The sequence below is a fragment of the Canis aureus genome, chromosome 2, assembly GCF_053574225.1.
Source record: "Canis aureus isolate CA01 chromosome 2, VMU_Caureus_v.1.0, whole genome shotgun sequence".
Lineage (NCBI taxonomy): Eukaryota > Metazoa > Chordata > Mammalia > Carnivora > Canidae > Canis > Canis aureus.
The window spans coordinates 40,033,797-40,055,505 of NC_135612.1; the positions used below are offsets into that span (position 1 = coordinate 40,033,797).

The 21,709-nt window shown below is 39.3% G+C and overlaps 1 protein-coding gene across 15 annotated transcripts in view; it reads right to left on the minus strand.

The window, feature by feature from the left end:
• Nucleotides 1-21,709, minus strand: part of TJP1 (tight junction protein 1) — a 249,173-nt gene that overhangs the window by 216,974 nt on the left and 10,490 nt on the right. For all 15 annotated transcript variants that reach the window (XM_077869194.1, XM_077869182.1, XM_077869278.1 and 12 more), the window contains one exon: nucleotides 20,967-21,099. In XM_077869194.1, coding sequence (XP_077725320.1) covers nucleotides 20,967-21,099 — 133 coding nt within the window. The remainder of the gene's footprint in view (nucleotides 1-20,966; nucleotides 21,100-21,709) is intronic.

Below are 21,709 nucleotides of genomic sequence, written 5' to 3' on the forward strand. Positions count from 1 at the left end.
GAATTAAGGGAAAGAAACTGGAGTAGTGAAATTCAAGAAACTTGAATTCTTGTGTTCAGAAACTTGAGTTTTAGAAACTTTGAGTCCAAGGCCCACCAAATTCAGGGAGCCTGGTGAATCCTCCTTAATTTGGATTGGAATTCTCAAGAAGTGCTCCCTACAAATAAAGATGAGCCAGAAATCAGCAGGTCTTTGTAGGTACTAAAGCTTAGTTCTGAATCATCTCAGTCCTGGAAACTAGACTGAGATGATCCCAGATCACTATGGTTGATAAGTACCTAGCAAAACTACTTTGGAGAAAGACTACATTTCTCTAGACCTTGATTTATTTTTAATTTTTTTTTCTTTTCTCTGATGCTCAAAAATAACCAGACCTCAAAAGACTATAAAAAAACAAAAAAAGAAACTATAAGCAACAGAATACTCATAATCACTCTAGATATTAGAGAGTGAGACATAAAATAATTTTGCATACTATGTCAACAAAATAAAAGACTGTTTTGGCAGAGTATTGGAAACTATAAAGCAGAATCAATAAATATATGAAAAGAGGCTCAACCTAACTAGTAATCAAAGAAATGCATACTGAAACCACAATGGTATTATGTTAACTTGATGGCTAAATTTGTTTTAAACATACATCAAGTGTTGCTAAAAATAGAGTAACAGGAACTCTCATGCACCACTGGTAAGAGTATAAAAATTGTTTAAACCACTTTAGAAAACTGTTTAGTATTCTCTAACAGAACAAATACCTAACGTAAGACACAGTAATTCTACAGCAAGGTTATATAACCAACAGAAACTCATGCACATGTACATCATGAGACACAAACAAGAAAACTTCTAAAAGTAAAAATTACTAGAAGGAAAAATGGGTAATACCACTATTAAGGTAGATTTTTTTTAATGATTTATTTATTTTTGAGAGAGAGAGTGCACATACACATGAGCAGGAGAGGGAGAGAGAAAATTTCAAGCAGACTCCTCGCTGAGCATGGAGCCTGATGGTGGGCTCAATCCAGAACCCTGAGATCCTGACCTGAAACCTAGAGTTTGGCCACTCAACTGACTGAGCTACCCAGGTGCCCCAGTAGCTGATTTTAAAACACTCATTTCAGTAAATTAATTGATCAAATACAGAAAATCTGAATAACAACTAACAAGCCTAAGGGAAACATAAGATCATACTACAGAACCTATTATTTTAAATCCTATAGATGACATTTAAAAAAAACCAACTCTATGAGGCAATAATGTAAATTTCAACAATTACCAAAGAATCATTATCATTCAGACTTTCTTATGTCACCATGGTATGATCAGAAATCAAGGCGGTAGAAGTAACCAATCTGTCGATCTTCCTGTAAATTTATGAACAGAGTTCTAAATAACTGTTAGGTCAGAGGGAAAAACCATAAAGGATATTAGAAAGCACTTAAATCTTTAGTGACAATGAAAACACTAAATATTAAAATACATGAGATTCAGCTAAGTCACTACTTAGAGAAAAATGTGGTGTTTAGGAGTATATCTGAAAAGAAGAAAGACTGGGGGTGCCTCGCTGGCTCAGTTGGAAGAGCATGTGACTCTTGTTCTTGAGGTCATGAACTCAAGACCCATGTTGGATGTAAAGATTACTTAAAAAAACGGGGTGGGCACCTGGGTGGCATAGTCAGTTGAGCCTCCAACTCTTGCTATTGGCTCAGGTCATGATCCCAGGGTTGTGAGATTGGACCCTGTGTCAGGCTCCATGCTGGGCATGGAGTCTGCTTGAAATTCTCTCTCTCCCCCCTCCTACTTGTTCTCTCTCTCTCTCTAAAATAAATAAATAAATCCTTAAGAAAACTAAAAAAAGAAGACTAAAAACCTATGATCTAAATGTACAAATCAAAAAATTAGAGGAAGATATAAGGATATGAGCAGAACAATGAACTAAAAACAAAAAATAAAAGCAATAATCCATTAGTATAATTTTTTAATTTACCACATTGACCTGCACATACTAATTAAGACTAAAGGAGAAAAAAAATGCATTATCTCAACAGGTGTAGAAAAGGTACTTTTACTTTTTATTTTTTTAAAAAAGATTATTTATTTATTTATTTATTCATAGAGACACAGAGAGAGAGGGGCAGAGACACAGGCAGAGGGAGAAGCAGGCACCATGCAAAGAGCCTGACGTGGGACTCGATACATGGTCTCCAGGATCACACCCTAGGCTGCAGGCGGCGCTAAACCGCTGCACGCCACCGGGGCTGCCCAGAAAGGGTACTTTTAAAAACTGACTACTCACTGATGATATAAGCTCTTAGCAAACTAAGACCAGAAGAGAATTTTTCTAACTGGATAAAGGTGACCTACAAAAATATACAACAAACACCATACTGAATGATGAAATATTAGAAATAGATGTTTCTGGGTCACCAGGGTGGCTCAGTGGTTGAGCATCTGCCTTTGGCTAGGTTGTGATCCCAGGGTCCTGGGATCAAGTTCCGAATTGGGCTCCTTGCAGGAAGCCCGTTAACGCTCTGCCTATGTCTCTGCCTCTGTATCTCTCATGAACAAAAAAAGAAAAAGGAAATGGATGTTTCTAATGTTTCATGAAATGTATGCTCACTATCACTACCCTATCAAGACTACTGTAATGTCCAACACGGAAGTAGGACAAATAGGACTGGCATAAGGATTGAAAAACAAGATAAATTTGTTTTTGTACCATGGAGAGACTAATAAAGCATATAGAATAACCCAAGAAATCTTAAATTATTAGAATTAAAATGACAGAATGCTGGTTATCACATGAAAACACAAAAGTCAATTACATATCTATGTATTAGCATAGTTAGAAAATGAGAATAAAATATAAGCCACTTACAATGGCCCAAAACTATATTGTATAACCAATCTAATAAGTCATACAAGATAAAACTTTATTTAAAGTAATTTTAGAATAGAGATATATGTTCTATCCAAGCCTAATGAATCAAAATTATGAAGATATTAATTCTCCCCCATTCTAATTTTATACTTCAATGTAATTCCAATCAAACTTCTGATGAGGTGTTTTGTCTGGAATCTGACAGATTTACTATAAAAAATATAAAGAAGATCAAAGAGCCAAGCATAGGCCAAGGCAACTTAAATAACCAGGGTGGAGAGAGAAGATACCTGCCTTACCAGTTTTTAAAATTTGTTATTAAGTTCTAGTAATTAAGACAGTTTAGTCACAACACAGGAATGGGTAAACAGAGCAATGGAAAAGAAAAGAGAAACACATCCACACATGTAAGGAAGCTTTACTTTTTACAAAGTATTACAGATTAATATGAAGAGATTGAAACATTTAATATACAGTCCTGAGACAACTGATTATCCATCTTGAAAATAATAAAGCAATCTTTACCTCTCACCACACCCAAAAATAAATTTCAAGATTTCACCACATGTGAAAAGTGAACCTTAAAATATTTCTTAAAATATAAGGGGGACCATCGTTATGACCTGAAGAAAGGTGGGTTGTTGTTTTTTTTTTTAAGATTTTATTATTTATTTATTTATTTAATTTATTTGTTGACAGAACAAGCAGCGGGGAATGGCAGACAGAGGGAAAGGGAGTAGCAGATGCCCTGCTGAACAGGAGCCCGATGTGGGGCTGGATCCCAGGACCCTGGGATCATGACCCGAGGCCCAAGGCAGATGCTTAGCTTATTGAGTCACTCAAGTGCCCTAGAAAGGGTTTTTTAAACAAGACATTAAAAGAGTAAAAATCATAAAGGAAAAGACTACCAACATGACTACATTCAAATTGAGATAGAAAGTAAAAGATAAACCACAAGGGTAAAATTTTTGCAATGCATCTTACCATCAAAGAACTAATAATTAAAATATACAAAAAACTCCTACAAATCTATAATCAATCTTCTCTCTAGATAACTTAGGTATATGTGAAAAATGTGAAGTCTTCATTTTTCGATTCCATTTTGAAAAATAAATATTTAGCTTCTCTGAGAATATATTTTCCCTTTTTGTTATATATTTTTTAAGATTTTATTTATTTATGAGAGACAGAGAGAGGGGGGGCGGGCAGAGACACAAGCAGAGGGAGAAGCAGGCTCCATGCAGGGAGCCAGACGTGGGACTCAATCGTGGGTCTCCAGGATCAGGCCCTGGGCTGAAGGCGGCGCTACACCGCTGAGCCACCCAAGCTGCCCTTCCTTTTTTGTTATTTGAAACAAAGAATTCTAAAGCTGATTTGAACAGTATTAGAACTACTGAAAAATATTTTCAAACTAATATATTTTAATAGTTTTATGATTACATAAAATAACTAGAAATTTTGTAAAGGTATTAAAATATACATTTGAAATATTAAATAATTTTTCTATTGTTACAAAGATTTTACTTATTTATGAGAAATAAATAGAGGCACAGAGACATAGGCAGAGGGAGAAGCAGGCTCCCTGTAGGAAGCCTGATGAGGGACTTGATCCCAGGACCCCAGGATCACCACCTGAGCCAAAGGCAGATGCTCAACTACTGAGCCACCCAGGTGCCATGAAATATTAAATAATTAAAGTGTTAAAATTAAAAAGAAACAAATATAGAGAAACAGGAAAATCATAAATAATCCTTTATGCATGCAAACATCCTTGTTAATATTTTAAATTTTTTCTATACTTTGTTTCCATTATTATACAGAGATGTACGTGTACACTATAATATGTACCTTAATATATACATATGTACATATGCATGGAAAGTTGGATCTAAAATGAGGGCGGGTCATTCAAGTGACATCCATCGATTTGGAGCTGTAAGCAAACACTTAAGAAGGTAAGGTCTGGGAATGCTGACTGGCAAGATCATTCCTTGGGCAATAAATGGATCACCTTTGAAGGAAGAGACTAGGAGGAAAAGAAGAGTGAAAACTAAATATTTGAATAGAGACTACACTGAGATGCTGGATTAAAGGACTCTAAAAAAGAAAAGGCACAATCAGAGAGGTAGGAGGAGAATCCAGATATTGCAGAATTTCAAGGAGAGAATACTACTCCACTGCTGAATTATAAAAAGGAGAGCACTTAAAGAGAATAAATGCTAAGAAAAGACAATAGGGCTGTGATGAAAATATCAGACTGCTGGAGTGCAAAGAAAGTGGGAGTAGAGGCGTGTGTATGGACCACATAGTCAACAAACGTGGTAGGAAAGAGAAGGTGACAAATCGGTGGAAATGTTTTTCAAGATGGCAGAAATCAGATTTAGCTCTACGGAGTGAGCATCATATCCTCGATTCCATTATGACCAGATAATACACCTATTATGAAAAAATTTCCTGATACACCCCAAGACTGAAGATGCTGGAAGACAGAAGAAAACAAGGACACAGAAACCTGAAGACAGTGGGAGACAATGAAGTTCGAAAACAGGAAACATGATTCATGGTCTGATGCTGTAGAAAAGAATTGGTGTTCTTTTTTTAAAAAAATTTTTTTAAATTTATTCATGAGAGAGAGAAAGGCAGAGACATAGGCAGAGGGAGAAGCAGGCTTTCTGCAGGGAGCCTGATGCGGGATTCGATCCCAGAACCCGGGATCCTGACCTGAGTCGAAGGCAGACACTCAACCACTGAGCTACCCAGGTGCCCCAAAAATTGGTGTTTCAAGCTGATCATGACCAGGGGAACCTCCGGGAGGTAGACCTGGTAATTGAGTACTGAAATCTGGCATGGTACAGAATTCTATTTGGATTAAAAAGCATCTGCAAAGCTGTATCTGAGAGTTTACTAGAAATAAAAAACCAAATCCCTCATTATGTCTTTGCTTCAAGTCATTCATGGCATAAGAACCAAGACAAGTATTTGAGTGATGCTAAGGGGAATTTTTAGGACAACCTAACCAGTGACCCAAGTGACTGACAGGCTCGTTTCCTTAAAAGAAGGAAAACCTTGTTTATTTTAACATCATTCTTTGATATACAAGTGTCTATCCACACTCCTGGAGAATGCTGCGAGTAATGAATGTTTCTGTGTGCCATGCTCAACTGAGCAACTGCTAGTTGAACCTACAGAATTAAAAGCAAAACAATTCAAGGTGAAATAACCCAACTCATGTGTTCCTAAACATCTGTGATTAAACAAGAAATGTGATGATTCATGGTACTGGTATTAAGTTAAACTGAGGTTGTACCTCGGTCTTGGAGAAGTAGGGCTGGGCTGTCACTGTGATTTTCTCAATTTCTTCAACATCCAAGCTCCACGCTCTCCTCACCTCTTAAAAGTCAGCCCCACCTTGAGTGACGCCAAGATAAAACCTGCATGTAGACTCCTTTGTGCCACAAACCCAACAAACTGGAGAAACAAGAACGCTTACTGACCTCTTTAATTATTCCCTAAAAAGAGATCTAAAATTTGAGTAATACATTTTTTAAAAGGTTATGTTCTAAGTATGTGCAGAAATAAAGCCTACAACTGAAATATGTGGAACCTCTGAAGTAGTTTTCAACTTCAAATACAAACATTTGTTGGAGGCAAAGCTATAATTAGCTTTGTTATAAGCGGTGGGTGAAGAGTTAATGGTGATTAGAGGAAGTAAAGCTGGCAAAGATTTTTCATTTGACTGTGGATTTACAAAATGTTCCAACAATTCCACTTTCTGAAATAGCTTTTATCTTCCTGTAGGCTAAATAAATTAGTAAGTTAAGTGTGGAAGTCTTTGAGGTAATATCAAAGCAATGCCATTAGAGGGAAACTGAATTATTACTCTCAGAAGTATTTGGAAAATGATTGTCAGAAATGAAGTCACAGAGAAATTATTATACCCACATTCTTCCACATTCCACGGATGTTTCTTCTATTTGCTTAGATGAACCATTTGCTGCTCTTTGGCACACTCCCAGCATCACTTGTAGATCTCCTAGGTGTTTTTAATATTTAGCATTTGACTCTCCAATTAGTTCAAACTGCCTCCACAAAGCATTTCTTTTCTCATTTCTCAAATGTTCCTTATTCTCAAATTTCTCCTCAAATTTCACTTAATTTTAAATTCTTTATCTTTTTTTTTAATTTTTTTATTTATTTATGATAGTCACAGAGAGAGAGAGAGAGAGAGAGAGAGGGGCAGAGGGAGAAGCAGGCTCCATGCACCGGGAGCCCGACGTGGGATTCGATCCCGGGTCTCCAGGATCGCGCACTGGGCCAAAGGCAGGCGCCAAACCGCTGCGCCACCCAGGGATCCCTAAATTCTTTATCTTTACCTTCTAAACTCTGTATTCCCTTCCTCTGTTCCAGTCATCAGTAACAACTCGACTCTCTAAGTCCCTATCTCTTCCAGCAGTGACTGGCCCGTGTTTTCTTAAAATCCTTGTGTCTCCCATAAGGTACTATGGGTTCACCAGGGCCTGCTAGAGCAGCACACTAATGACCAGGAGGGGACAGTAGGGAATCATAAACACCCCAAGGCCTGCTTCTTCACAGATGGCCAGGGTCATTCCAAATGACATCAAATTCCCAGCTTTACCAGTCCTGGAATAACCCCGCCCCCTGCCCCTCCGTTCATCAGTCCACGCCCAAAGCCAGCACTATTCCCGACAAGTTAAGCATGTCCGTCCAGCATTCAGGTCAAAGCTCCTGTTTTCTGCATGAAAGCCCTGGTGTCCCCAGTCCCTTCATTTCACTTCCTTACATCATCAGTCCAGTCCCCCTGGGCCATCACTTCAGTCAGCCTCCCCTCTTTCAATTCCAGCCTCTCTTCCTCTCTTGTCTCACTGCCCACACCCTTCACTTCCAGCTAGGCCAGCTCTCACTGCTGTCCTAGGATGAGTCACAGTCTCTGATCTCTGCTGGCCCCTCAACCATGCCTGGCAGTCATTTCCTCTCCTTTGCCCTCAGTAGCAATTCTACTTTGTCACCTCTTCCTCAAGTGGCAATCTCTGCCCACTCAGAAAATGAAACTGCCTCCCAACCTGGAATTTATCTCTATATGCAACTATGCAGTTCTTCCTCTGGGGAGTGGAGAGCTCCACACTTGGGTGCCTTGACTTTTATCCTTCCCTCCTTACCTCCGGAGCCTGCATCCACCTCTTTCTTCCTCTGGTATCTTCAAAGGCTCCCCTAGGCATATAAAGATGCTTAATACACTCCCATGCTTTAAAAATTACAAAATTTTAAAAACACTCTACTGCATACTAAATATAGCAGTCTGCTAAGTTTTCATTATATTACTTTACGTTGTCAGCATCTGCCTTCCTTGGTCCACGTTATTGTAGACACTGATGTTCTTTCCTGTTGCTTCAGCTCCAGCAAGTTCTAAGCCATCAGGACCAAGCCTCTGGCCTTCCTATGTCTGGGTCTAGAGGGCCACCCACTGGTTCTCCAAGATGAGGCTTTCCTTCTCACATCTGCCACTCTGATCATCCAGCTCCTGGCTTAGTTTCTGTTTGTATACCAGGTATCTGTACTCTGGGGACTACAGTATACACGCAAGGAACACTGGCTGCTCCAGTGGAGTCCAGCTGGAGAGCAGGTCAGTTACCTTTAGCCTCAGTCCTTTGTTTATAGTTTCCTCTCATTTTCTACTAATCTCCAATCATCCTCTCATCAAATCTACGGACAAACATGCATGCAGTAACAGGTGGTTCATTTCATTTACTACTTATTTTAAGTTGGTGTAAATGTTAAAAACAAATTCTGAAATTTATGCAGCTCTTTCGGTAATTAGCAAACAATACTGTTATAGACTATAATCTTTCATAATTATAGATTATATATGACATGAATGCTACAGAATTTATGCTCAGAGAAGATCACACTTTAAGAGTAAACTATTTCTGAAACTCTTCAATCAGTCAAAAACCAGGAAGAAAAAGTTAGTATCAGGTGGTAATATGCTGGAAAATCAAATCTTCAACAAAGATTTGGGGATCCTGAGGCTTCAAATTGTGCTGGTTTCTACCGGGGAAGTTTTAGATTTTCTCATTTCATATCATCCAAAAAAAGGCACTGATTCCATGTTTTAAAAAATGATACAAAACAAATCTGAGAAAACATACAAAAAATAGCAGTACGTTTGTATGTTGTATCTTCTGAAATGAAAACTAAGAAACAATGGCATACTAAAACCAGCAGGTACTAAAGTATTTCCTCAGGAATGCAAGACATAGAAGTATTTAATAACTTTGAAAAGCACAGGTGCCTGGGTGGCTCAGTCAGTTGAGCGTCAGAATCTTGGTTTTGGATAAGATCATGATCTTAGGGTCATGAGACGGAGCCTTATATTGGGCTCCTCTGCATGGAGTCTGTTTGAAACTCTCTCTCACTCTGCCCCCACCCCAAAAAATAAATAAATAAATCTTAAAAAAAATAACTTTGAAAAGTAGTTATCAGATACCATCTGCACACAATGTGCAAAGATAATAACAAGTACAGATCTTCCTTGACTTACACTAGGGTTATATCCCAATAAAGACATCGTAGATTAGAAAGATCCTAAGTCAAAATGCACTTAATGCACCTAACTGATCAAATATCATTGCTTAGCCTAGCCCACCTTAAATGTGTTCAGAACACTTACATTAGCCTACGGTTGTGCAAAATAATCTAACACAAAGCCTATTTTATAATAAAGTGCTGAATATCTCATGTAATTTATTGAGTGCTATACAGAAAGTGAAGAACAGAATGGATGTATAGGGACAGAATGGTTGTAAGGGTGCTGGTTGTTTACTCCTGTGATTGTGGCTGACCAGGCACAGTGTCTCACTGCCACTACCCAGCATCATGAGAGAATACTGTCCCATCTATCGCCAGCCTGGGTAAAGATCAAAATTCAAAATACGAAGTATGGTTTCTACTGAAAGGCACGTCACTTTTGTACCACTATAAAGGTGAAAATTTATTAAGTTGAACCATCATTAAGTTGGGGACCATCGGTATACAACCTAACACAGACAACACTGACCCAGTCCAAGATAAAAAATGACATACAGAGACATACTTAACACAATCATCATCTGGAGAATAAGTCAAGAAGGGCAAACCCTGACTCTGGAATCCTTTCCTAAATGACACTTTTGATAATGCAGTAGCTCCAATTAGGTTATTCTTTTGTCCTGTTCCAAAATACACCTAGATATGAAAAAGTACAATGGAAAACATCTCTCTTTACCAGAAAAAAGATCTAATTATTAGATGGTAAATCTAGTGTTACACTAAAACAAAGCTTAGATGAATTAAAATATGGCCCTACCTCAAAACATCAGCATGTCTTTCCAATCTTACTGTATCTTGTTAACATTTTCAAGGGAGAAAAAATAAACATTTATAAGTCATTTAAAACTAAATAGTCCATTTTAAACTTTCTGCTGAGAACATGGAACATACACTGGAAGCCAAAGGTGAAACAGGTTTTTAAAATATAAGTAGTAGCAACAATAATATATTGAATCATATAATTTCCAAAATGTTGAAAATGAATTTTCATGCCGAAATAGGAAAATGCCAGAGATTCTGAGTTATCTACATAAAATGCAGTAACCCAAAGTATACAGTTGGATCAGAAGCAAAAAAAATATGTTAAAGGCTAGTTTAAGGTTTTTATTCTCTAATTATAATAAATCTTTCAAAATTTAGTAAACAACAGAGAATGGAGAAACAAAGTTAATAAATGCTTACCAAGGTTATAACAAACACGGAAATGAATACCAAAACATAATTTTAAAAAGATCACAAACTAAAATCATGTTTGGGATACAGGATGTAGATAGTTCTAAAGAGTTTCAACTAGGTCACTTAAAAACAACAACAAAAAAAGCTTCACTTCATTCTGGTCACACAGAAGTCCTTACAGAAGGGTAGAAACACTTTTGTTTTTCATCCCAAAGAATAAAGCAAAGCCTCGACTGTCAGATACTCTCCAATCATCAAAGCTCTTGAGATATAAATCACCTTCCAACAAGCACAGAGTGGCTCACTCAGAAGTCCACTCTGCCCTAGGCTGAACCTCTCCAAGTAACAATTGCTTTCAGAAATTCAAACTTCTGTATGTTGGTAAATTGAACACCAATAAAAATTATTTTATTAAATAAAAATAAATTAAAAAAAAAGAAATTCAAACATCTGAAATAACTTCAAATTGTAACAAATATTCCACTTTCATTTCCACATGGAAGTCCATGGACCACAAATTTAAGTAGAGCTATGACAGGTGACAAGTAGGGAGCGTGAAATCTTTAGTCCAGAAGGACCCCAGCTGGACAGCCTTGCTCTGGCTGCCAGAGTGCACTTGCTAGAAAGCCCTGCCCCCATGTGGCTGGCCAAACTGTGTGTAGCCAGGCCACCTGCCTTGGGGCACAAGGGGAAGATTCCAGTCAAAAATAATACTGTGAAGTGCCCACCTACCTCTGACTGTTAAAATATTTCAGGATAAAGCCTCCTAAGCAGAAACTAAACCCTTTCCAGGCTTGGTGGCTTGGACAATGGGAACATGCCACAATTAACTGCTGTATCTGCCTGGGCCTTACTGAGATTCTCCCCAGGGACTTCTGCAAACAGGGACATTCACATTCTGTGACGATACTGAGGCCCAGTTTAAATGACATCTTCCCTAGTCACAACTACATTTTGCTGGTAATACTTCACCACAGAGGATCTTTTAGTTGATATTAAAATTGTATATAAAGGTCACATGCAATGTTCTTTGGTCCTGGGGCAAACGGGGTATCTCAGTACTTTGGGCTCTTGGTATTCCTTCTGTGTCTGGAACCCCTTCCTTCCCAGCCCTGGCTGCCTGAGGTCTGTTCTGGAATGCTCCGATCATCTCTGCTTTCCACCCATAGCACCTCCCCAGGCAGGGCTGTCAAGCTCTGCCCGCCAAGGCTCACTTCAAGTCTGTGCCGCCTCTCAGTGCCTCTGAAGGGGAGAGCTAGCTCCAATAATCTGGAAATAATGCTGGTGTCCAAACAGTCTGGAACAAACAGGCCACAAAGATATCCAGGGACAACTGGGTCTTATGATAGCACCCAAAGCAGGCTCTGAGGAAGGAGTCCTCCTGCAAGCTATGAAGTCATCACTGAAGATAAATCAATATTTCATGCCCCCATTCACTGCAGGAATGAAAACTATAAAGCGCAAAGGCAATGGAAGGATTCCTTTCCTCCTAGTTTATTTTCTCAGGTTCTCCTGAGCCAGTGTGAAAAAGCAGGTACTCTCATTGTGTGTGGCCCTCACTCAGCCTCTCCATCAGGCATAGTCAGTACCCACTAAATGTTAGCTACAACATGGGCAGCTTCCCCAAAATAGAACTCGTTACAGGGATGGCAAACAACACATTCTGAGACTTCCCCTTCTCTGCTCTGAAGTCACGGAATAACCAGATGAATTAACATGCTCTCATCCAGGAACACAATGATGTCTGTTTCAAAGAGAAATGTGACCAGTTTTCTCCACAATGGAAACAATGCGTGCATGCACATGCACACACAAACACACTGCATTATTACATTCTTCAGAGGTTATTTATTCTGTTCAATAACAAATGTGGAAATCAAATGATTCCATTCACTGAATGAAAAATAGTGAAATAATAGATCATCTCTGAGAACCTGAAGCAGATCCATTTTAGATAAAGGATCATTTCCATACATTTACACTTTCAGCACCCATGAAAATATTCTTTTTATTTCTATTATTATCAACCTCTCCAGCCTGCTGGCCTTCCCCACTGCCCTTGGCTAATGTGGCCAACCACCTCCAAATGTCCCCTGCCACCCTCGTGCCCGGTCACCACCAACAGCACAGCACCCGGAGGGTGAGTTCTAACATCGTGTGCCCCATTCATAGATTTGAGGGCGAGGGGGCTGTAACTGTCAGAAATGTGACATAACTGTCAGGGTCCATGACATCAGCTCTGTAGATTTCAAAGTGCTGATGGCTCTCTCTGTTCTGTGTCTTTATGAAAAATTACATTATTTCTCCTCTCAAGATAAAAAACAAAGGAAAATATAAACTCTAGTTCTCACTCCTCGAATGACCTTCTCTGACCACTGGCAGGTCCTAGTTGCTTTGCCCTCCCCCCTCCCCACCCCAGCTTTGAGGCCACACGTATCTGTGGATTACCCACTCCCTTCCGGAAACTGCCTTCCTCAGCTTCTCTAACATCTATCCATGAACTTCTCTGGCTTACTCCTCTCCTTCTGACTGTCCTTGAACTAGCACTCTCTGGTTCTAGCATTAGCTCTCTTAGTTTACAAAACCGTCCCAGGGGAGAATCTTTTTTTTTCCCAGCTGTGTGTCCCTCCTACCTTCCAGCAGAACAGATCAAAGCGGAGTTACTTCTGCTGAAGAGGAAGATGAGGGCTCAAGATCCACCCAGCCCAGCCCCGGGCATCTCTGTAAAGCTCTGGGGTTCAAAACAAACTATAGTATCTTTCCATACCCCTAGTAGTTCTTAGCTCTGTCTCCACTCCCTGCTCTGCTCCTTCAATCAATGACCTCCTCCCTACTTTTCCCCCAAATAAAGTCAGATGCATTCCCAGATACAGTTGAAGGGCCACCTTCTTGTGATTCTTTTGCCGTACCAGGCTGAGATGAGTACTCCATATTCCCTGGAGGTACCCTGGACTGCCTCCACTATTGTTCATAGTGCAACATGTCTGTTTACTTTTCTGCTTGCTCTACTAGATCTGACCATTCTAACAGCAGACAAGATGATGATGGAGGCGGTGGTGGTGGTGGTGTGTGTGAAAGATATGAAGGAGAGGGGTCCCAGATGAGCCAAAAATGAAGCCTGGACATATTCTGGCTGTGGGGCTGGCACCTTGATCTGCATGAAGAGGGTGAAGGCTGTGGCTGGAGACAGGGAAAGGACAGTAGCTGGCTACTCTCCAGCCCAACCACCAAGGATGGAATGTAAGCCCTAGAAAGAGAGGCAAAATCAAAGAACTGCTTTCAAAACAGACTATGAAATATATATTAAGGTAGAATACTGAAGACCTCATATTCTCTTTTTAGAAATAATATTTCTCTATTGTTTTCTTTAAGATCTAAATTTCTAAAAGGCCCATCTGTAGTTTTCTATTCAGTTTTGATAAATAAAAATCTCGCCTAAAATCAGAGCCAACAAACTTCTCAAAAAGCATTTGCTAGTGAAAAGAAACTAAAGAGGGAGTCGCTGACATAAGTGGAAGACAAAATTCTGACCTGTGGACCCAATCCCAAAAGCCTGTTAGATAAAGGTAGAAGCTGACAGTATTCAGAGGAATAGACAGCCTGTTTCCAAAAAGACAAGAGTCCTTGCAAGGCTGTCTGTGAGAGTCCCTTAGATATGCAGTTTATTTATTTATTTTTTTTAAAGATTTTATTTATTCATTTATGGTAGACACACAGAGGGAGAGAGGCAGAGACACAGGCAGAGGGAGAAGCAGGCTCCATGCACCGGGAGCCTGATGTGGGATTCGATCCGGGGTCTCCAGGATCACGCCCTGGGCCAAAGGCAGGCGCCAAACCGCTGCGCCACCCAGGGATCCCAGATATGCAGTTTAATGAAAGTAACCATTAAGGGCAAACTGTCTACTATTAATTGGTTGTTAATTGACAAACTGGACTTAGATTGGCCTCTGGAAGTCCCAAACATATATAACAGCCAGATTCCTTTGTTCTGCACAAGAGCCTCAAAACTCTACTTGATTTCTCCCACTCTGGAAAATTAATGAGGGTGATAATTCTGGAAGACTCCTGTACCCCACAGCAATGCATATCCTCAGGGAGGTTTGGGAGTGGGCCACAGCACACTCCTGTGTCTAGTTCACAGACACTGAAGCCAGCAAGGAGGCCAGGTGCTTGGTGTACTGGGACTAGTGAGGGCAGGTCCTCTGTTCCTGCCAAGAACACATGACCTGAATCTAGTCATGAGAAACACTGAACAGCTCCAGGTTGAGGATTCTTTAAAACTGTCAAGGAGGAAACATGACATCTCTAACCAATGCCTGTTCCTGGATGGGATCCTGCACCAGAAAGGAAAGAGAGATACCACTGGGAAAGTGGTGAATTTTGGATGGGAATTGTAGATTGAACACTATTACTGTGTCAGTGTTGATTTGTTGATTTGTTACATGGTGGCAAAGTGGAGAATGACCCTGCTTGGGGGACCTATGTATTCAAAATGTAGAGATTGTGAGACATTATATGTACAGTTTGCTCTCAAAAGTTTCAAAGAAAGACTAATAACAATGGGTGTGTATACTTCTATCTCCACCCCCATCACCACCTCTACCTTCATCACCAATACCATCACCTCCACCTCCAATACCTCTAAATGGCATCACAACGTCTACTTTGCTCCCCCCTTATTTCTTGGTATTCAGGGGTGTTTCCCATAAATAAGTCAACAGATTAAGCTGGTTACTTTACCTAACTCCATATCAAATGAATTACATCATTTTACATCATCTCTTACTTCTTAATGCCTACTATGGGAACATTTAATGGTCTCTAAGTTTTTCTCTACTGAGCTGCCACAGCTAACGAAACAATCAATTAACCAACAACCAACCAATAGATACTTAATGAGCATAAAATCTGTCATGTGTAGCATTCAGGGGAATATAAAAGACATGCTCCCGGTCTCTGAGGAGGTGAAGCCCTTGATACAATCAGGAATAAAACATGCACTAAGAGTTGAGGGCACAGTGAGGAGATCTGCTGGTGGTCGTGGGCCAACACCTACAATGATGCAGATTTGTAAAAGTGAACAGAAAGATGCCCATATCACTAAAGGTCAGGGGGGAAAGCTGTGCACCCAGAGTAAAAGGGGCCCCCAATGCTCCCTGCTGTTTCTTCTAGGTTCTCATACTGACTGGTGAGATGGGCAGTGGTGATCAGATGGGAGCAAGAAAGGGGAGAAGTGGCTGGCCCCCTCCCAACAGAATGGGAGGCAGGGTAAGTTGGTATTCAGTGTGCCTTCACATATCCACCTTCCATCTTCTCACCTTGGGGTGCCCAGCTCCTCATTCACCAGTCAGGTACCCAATCATGCCAAGAAGAAAGCAAGCTTGATAGGTATTAAAAGTCAGATATTTAGTTTTAAAACAGTGTTCTTGACTCTCTCAAGTGTCCCACAGAGCTCACAGAGGAGGTCTTAAAGGGTAGAGGGAGAAGGAGAAAATTTCTATCACTGATATCTCCATAGGTTACACTTATTTTCTATCAGCCTACATAGAGACTCCTCTTTATCAGGAGAAAAAAGTTACCTTTTCAAATATGAAAAATTGCTGATCATTAAAAAAAAAAAATAGAATTACCTTAACAACCAGGCAGCAATGAAATGTGACTTATTAGCCCAGAAATGCATATAAAAGTAATATACTCCAAATAGTATCTTATTATCACATATTTTTCCTCTAATGACAAAAACTCCTCTGAAGATTTTGAGACCTATCGTTTTTGCCTAATGGTTCTTGGTGACGACTGCAACTGTCTAATCCAAAGCTAAGGGAACACAGCCATAAACTATTAATTGGTTCACTGTTTTCTCTTTATTGTACATGAAACTTTTTAGAGTATTTGTCTGTTGGCAGAAAGAGAAAATTAGCAATCTAGATTTACACCCACAAAGCAGGAAATAAATTGTGTAAGTCTATATTCAGAAGAGCCTCCCCCCACTGAATGAATCCTACTCAACTGGCTCCATTTTCCTGTTTTAGGGAGGATGTATGATCAAGGAAGCTGTAAAATTTCAAGCAGTCTGTTGAATTTTTAAATTATCACTAAAAATGTTTTGACTATACACTTAGAATCTGAGAAGCAGGGAGGGATAAGGCAACCTGATCACTCTAAACAGGCCATGGCCCAGAGCGAAACGGAATAGCTCAGCATATCAACATCATTAACTGCGTCTAAAGACAAAATAGTCACTTTTCTTCTTCCGATCGTCAATACATCACTCCATCACCTCGAGGGGCGGTGAGAACTTGTCACGTGGTTTTATAGCATTTTACCCATTAGAGTGTTGAACAAAGGCTCAGGTTTTCCAGGCAAGACAGGTGTTCATAACAGACTTGTCCAGTGCAGGCCTTGCCCAACAAAATTTTACCAAGGATCTCTGGGACACTGTCTCATGGAAGCAGTGAGACTGGATGGATTCCAGTCTCCTCCAGTGAACTCGGAAGTCAGTCATTTATGCTGTAGGATTTGCCAAATGAACTAGGATGCCCATCCCATTTAATCCCCACAGAGAAAGCTGAAACAATCACCTCTCCCCAGGAGTGAAATGGCATCAATCTGACGCCTGGACCAAAGCCAGCCAACTCAGCTGGAATCCGAGGTTTCTCAGCCAGAAACTGGGACCTTGAATGCATAGCAAGTGGACCTCTTCTTACTCTATTTGCTCTGTTTTTCCAAAAGCAATAAAAATTGTATTTTTTCTTAGGCAAAATTGAAAGTAAAATGTAAAAATAAAAACATACACGTTATTCTGTTGGTCATGCAAATTTGATATTTGCACATAACCAGAGATAATGAACTAAGTTTGTCTTTCTACTTTAAGGTTTGCTCATTGCTCTGGCAGTCAAAGGAAGCCATACATCTAATAAAAATTTTTACAGATTTTAAAAAGATCATATGACAAAATTTTCATTATTTTTTGAACAGAGACACCTATGGTGGCTAAACTATTTCCTAAAGGGGATGAGAAGTATCTATTCCTGTATAATTGGCCATCATTTACCAAGTAATTACCCTTTGGACATTGTGGCTGAAGCTTTTGAAACGTGGTTTTCTATGATTACATTAGAGTCAACTGTGTAAGAGAACCAGATCTGAATCCCATTCTCCTCCTCTGAGACTCTTTTCTAATCTAGCTTTCAAGAGTAGCACTTCTTTCTTTCAAAAAGAAGACAGATTTGAAGAAGTGGAGGGGAAAACAACCTTCCTATCCTTGTGCTAAAGATGCTATATGCCCCTATGTATTTTGGATATTACAACACCAATTGCCACAGCTTATGGTAGATGGTGGCAGTAGCCAGGCTGTTAGGCTCTTTTTAAAAATTTCTCTATTGTTTGGAAAATCAGTTTATTGCTTTCCTAAAAACGGAACATGCACATTATAAAGATTTCTAAGAATCTAAAAATCTTCAAACATTGCTGTCCTACCACCCATCACTGCGAAACCTGAGAAACAAAACGAACTCAAACTGCAAAAAAGTCTAATTGATTGCAGTACTGTTGACCCTCGAACAGTACAGGTTTGAAAACTGATAGGTCTAGATATGAGTAGATTTTTTACAACACGGTGCTATAAATGTGTTTTCTCTTCCTTATGATGTTTTTTCTTTTTAAAAAGATTTTATTTATTTATTCATGAGAGACACAGAGAGAGAGAGAGGCAGAGACATAGGCAGAGAGAGAAGCAGACTCCATGCAGGGACTTGATCCCAGGACTCCGGAATCACACCCTGGGCCGAAGGCAAGCACTCAAACGCTGAGCCACCCAGGCTTCCCAGTTTTCTTAATAACACTTTTTCTCTAGTTCAGCTTATTGTAAGAATGAAGTGTATAATACATAGAACACGTAAAATACATGTTAATGGACTATTTATGTTACTGCTAAGGCTTCTGGTCATCAGTAGGCTATTAGTAGTTAAGTTTTTGGGGAGTCAGCTTACAAGTGGATTTTTGACTGCATGGAGGCTTGATGCCTCTAACCCCTGCAATCTTCAAGGGTGAACCCTAATTACATTTCATTAATACATTCTCATTACTGAAAGAGATTAAATGTCAGTGTACCAAAGTCCATGGCCTCTCAATGTATTCTCCAGAAAGCAGAAAACCACGTCGTCCTTGAACACATACATACTCCTCCCTGGAATGGGACCTTCCATCAATCTCAACTTTACCTCTCTCTCTCTTAACCTCAGTGTCAAATGTCTTCCCTCTGGGGATAACTAAGACATTTCACTTTTGAGATAAAGTCAAATTGGAGAGATTTCAAAAAGAAATAAATTAATTCTGCAGATAGTGTTATTTTTTCCTTGCTTGAACTGTGTACTCACTTGAGCCAGATCAACTCTTGCATGGCACAAGGCAGGGGATGAATTATCAATAATTTTAAAACATATTCATCATGATAAAAGATAGCTCTATCTGCTAACTTTTCCTCACAGCTAAAATAATCTATTTCTATTGTTGGGAGGCTGAAAGCAATAGTATATGAAGTAAAGCTTTTTTTTCCTGTCATAGTCTACTGATATATTTACCTCTTCCCCAACCACAGAGACCATAATTAAGCAAACAAACGTATTTTATGACATGCCAGATTTATTAGTTATTGGACTACCTTCAGTAATGACAATGTTTAATACTATAAAAAAGAACCTGATAAAATTCCAATTTCCATTTTTTATATTCCAAAAAGTAACTCAAAACTGCTTCTCAGGGATCCCTGGGTGGCTCAGCGGTTTGGCGCCTCCCTTTGGCCCAGGGCACGATCCTGGAGTCCTGGGATCGAGTCCTGCATCAGGCTCCCAGCATGGAGCCTGCTTCTCCCTCTGCCTGTGTCTCTGCCTCTCTCTCTCTCTCTCTGTCTATCATGAATAAATAAATAAATAAATCTTAAAAAAAAAACTGCTTCTCAATTCAGTGTTTGACTTTTGCAAAGCAATTCTCTTTATATTAAACCATATTTATATTTTCTTTAGTCATATTATTAGCTTTGCTTAGCAAAACCTTACTGTCTTTTCTCAGTTATTGCTTAAATGTCTTTTTCACAAGAAGGTCACATTTCACCTTCTGCTGTCTTGTGTCATAAAATGGTCAAGTACACTTTTAGGCAAAATTGAGTATAATTATTTTAACAAGAATAGTTACTAAAATAAAAATTAAGAATATCCACATTTACTGAACTTTTGGTTTCATTAACTATTGATAAAAGATTGCATAAGTCATACCCTCAAAAAAGAAAGTCTTTGTTACCACTGTTTGAAACAGGTATGGTCAATGGTACTTCTATTTATTGATTGATTTTTAAAGAGTTTATTTATTTGATAGAGAGTGCACAAGCAGGGGAAGCAGCAGGCAGAGGGAAAGGGAGAAGCAGCCTCCTCACTAAGCAGGGAGCCCCATGTGGGGCTTGATCCCAGGATCACGACCTGAGCCAAAGGTAGACACTTAACTGACTGAGCCAAGCCACCCAGGCATCCTTCAATGGTACTTTTATAATTCAGAAATTTTCAGAGCTCAAAGGGGAGAAGTGAACACATCTGGTCTGCTAAACATCCTAAATATCCATTAATTTGAACCCTACATAAATTTGAATAAAATCTTCTTAAAGCAAAGAAAATTCTACTATGTCCTTTATAGCACTACATTATCTCTTATGAGCTAAACAACATAATTAATAGCAAAGGACAGTGGGGACTGAAAGTGCCAGTGTTCGTCTAAAACATGCATGAACGTATCACATACTCACATGAAAGCCTGTCACTTGGCCTGGGGGAAAAAAAAGAATATGACCACTAATGTTAATCACTTCGAACAGATAGAAAGGACTAGCATTAGCTGAATCAGGATCTGTCCTAATCATATCAGAGTAACTCTATTTTCTGGCGCTGCCAGGAAGGTGGATATTTGGGATTAATCAAACACTTAGATCCCTACTTACATTAACATGCAGATTTGTAATTTTCTAAGAAACTTACATTAATACTCCACTGAACTTAATTCAATTTTTGTTGCAGAGTTCAGGAAGCATTTCTTTATTTTGGTCTTCGAATCAGAATCATTTATTATAGATGTTTCATACAGATACCAGTTAACAAAGCATTCTGGTTGGTAACCTGTTGGATAAACCCGTTTTTATTGCCAAAAAAAAAAATGTGCACAAAATACAACTGTTGCGTTTTTATGCAAATAAAAATAATGAAATAAAAATGTTCACATTCTTTGAAAAATTAAAAAAAATACTGCACAGTCCACTTACAGTGAGTTCACAGAAATCGATGCTGTCAAGGCTTTTGCTTCTGTGCAGTCTCCCTTTTATTCGTCTTAAAGAAGGTTTTCCTTGGCTGACGCTAGAAGTAGCACCATTTGGATTTTCAGAGGATGGCGTTACCCTGCAAGAAGGGAAAAAAACTTAAAAGGTTTGTAGGTAGATAGGTTTCTCAAGCATGAAATAAGGACTTACTGGAGAATAGCTCTAGAAATCTCGTGCTCTTTTTCAAACAAGAAGGAACCACAGTGGAGCTACCTCTGATCAGATATTCTTTCTCTTTCTTTCTTTCTTTCTTTCTTTCTTTCTTTCTTTCTTTCTTTCTTTCTTTCTTTCCTTTTCTTTCTTTGTCTTTCCTTTCTTTCCTCTTTCTTTCTTCTTTCTTTTTCTTTCTTTCTTTTAAAGATTTTATTTATTTACTCATGAGAGACACACAGAGAGAGAGAGAGGCAGAGACACAGGCAGAGGGAGAAGCAGGCTCCATGCAGGGAGCCTGACATGGGACTCGATCCTGGGTCTCCAGGATCACACCCCTGGCTGAAGGCGGCGCTAAACTGCTGGGCCACAGGGGCTGCCCCAGATACCCTTTCTAAGTATTTCTTAGCAGCTTGCTGGCTTAGAAATTTTTCTTGATGGGGTTCAAACATTTCTACATTAAGACTCACTAAAAGTCAACTCTGTGACCATCAAAGAAGCAATGAAGGCCAGACTGAAGTTTCCTAGGTAACTGGGAG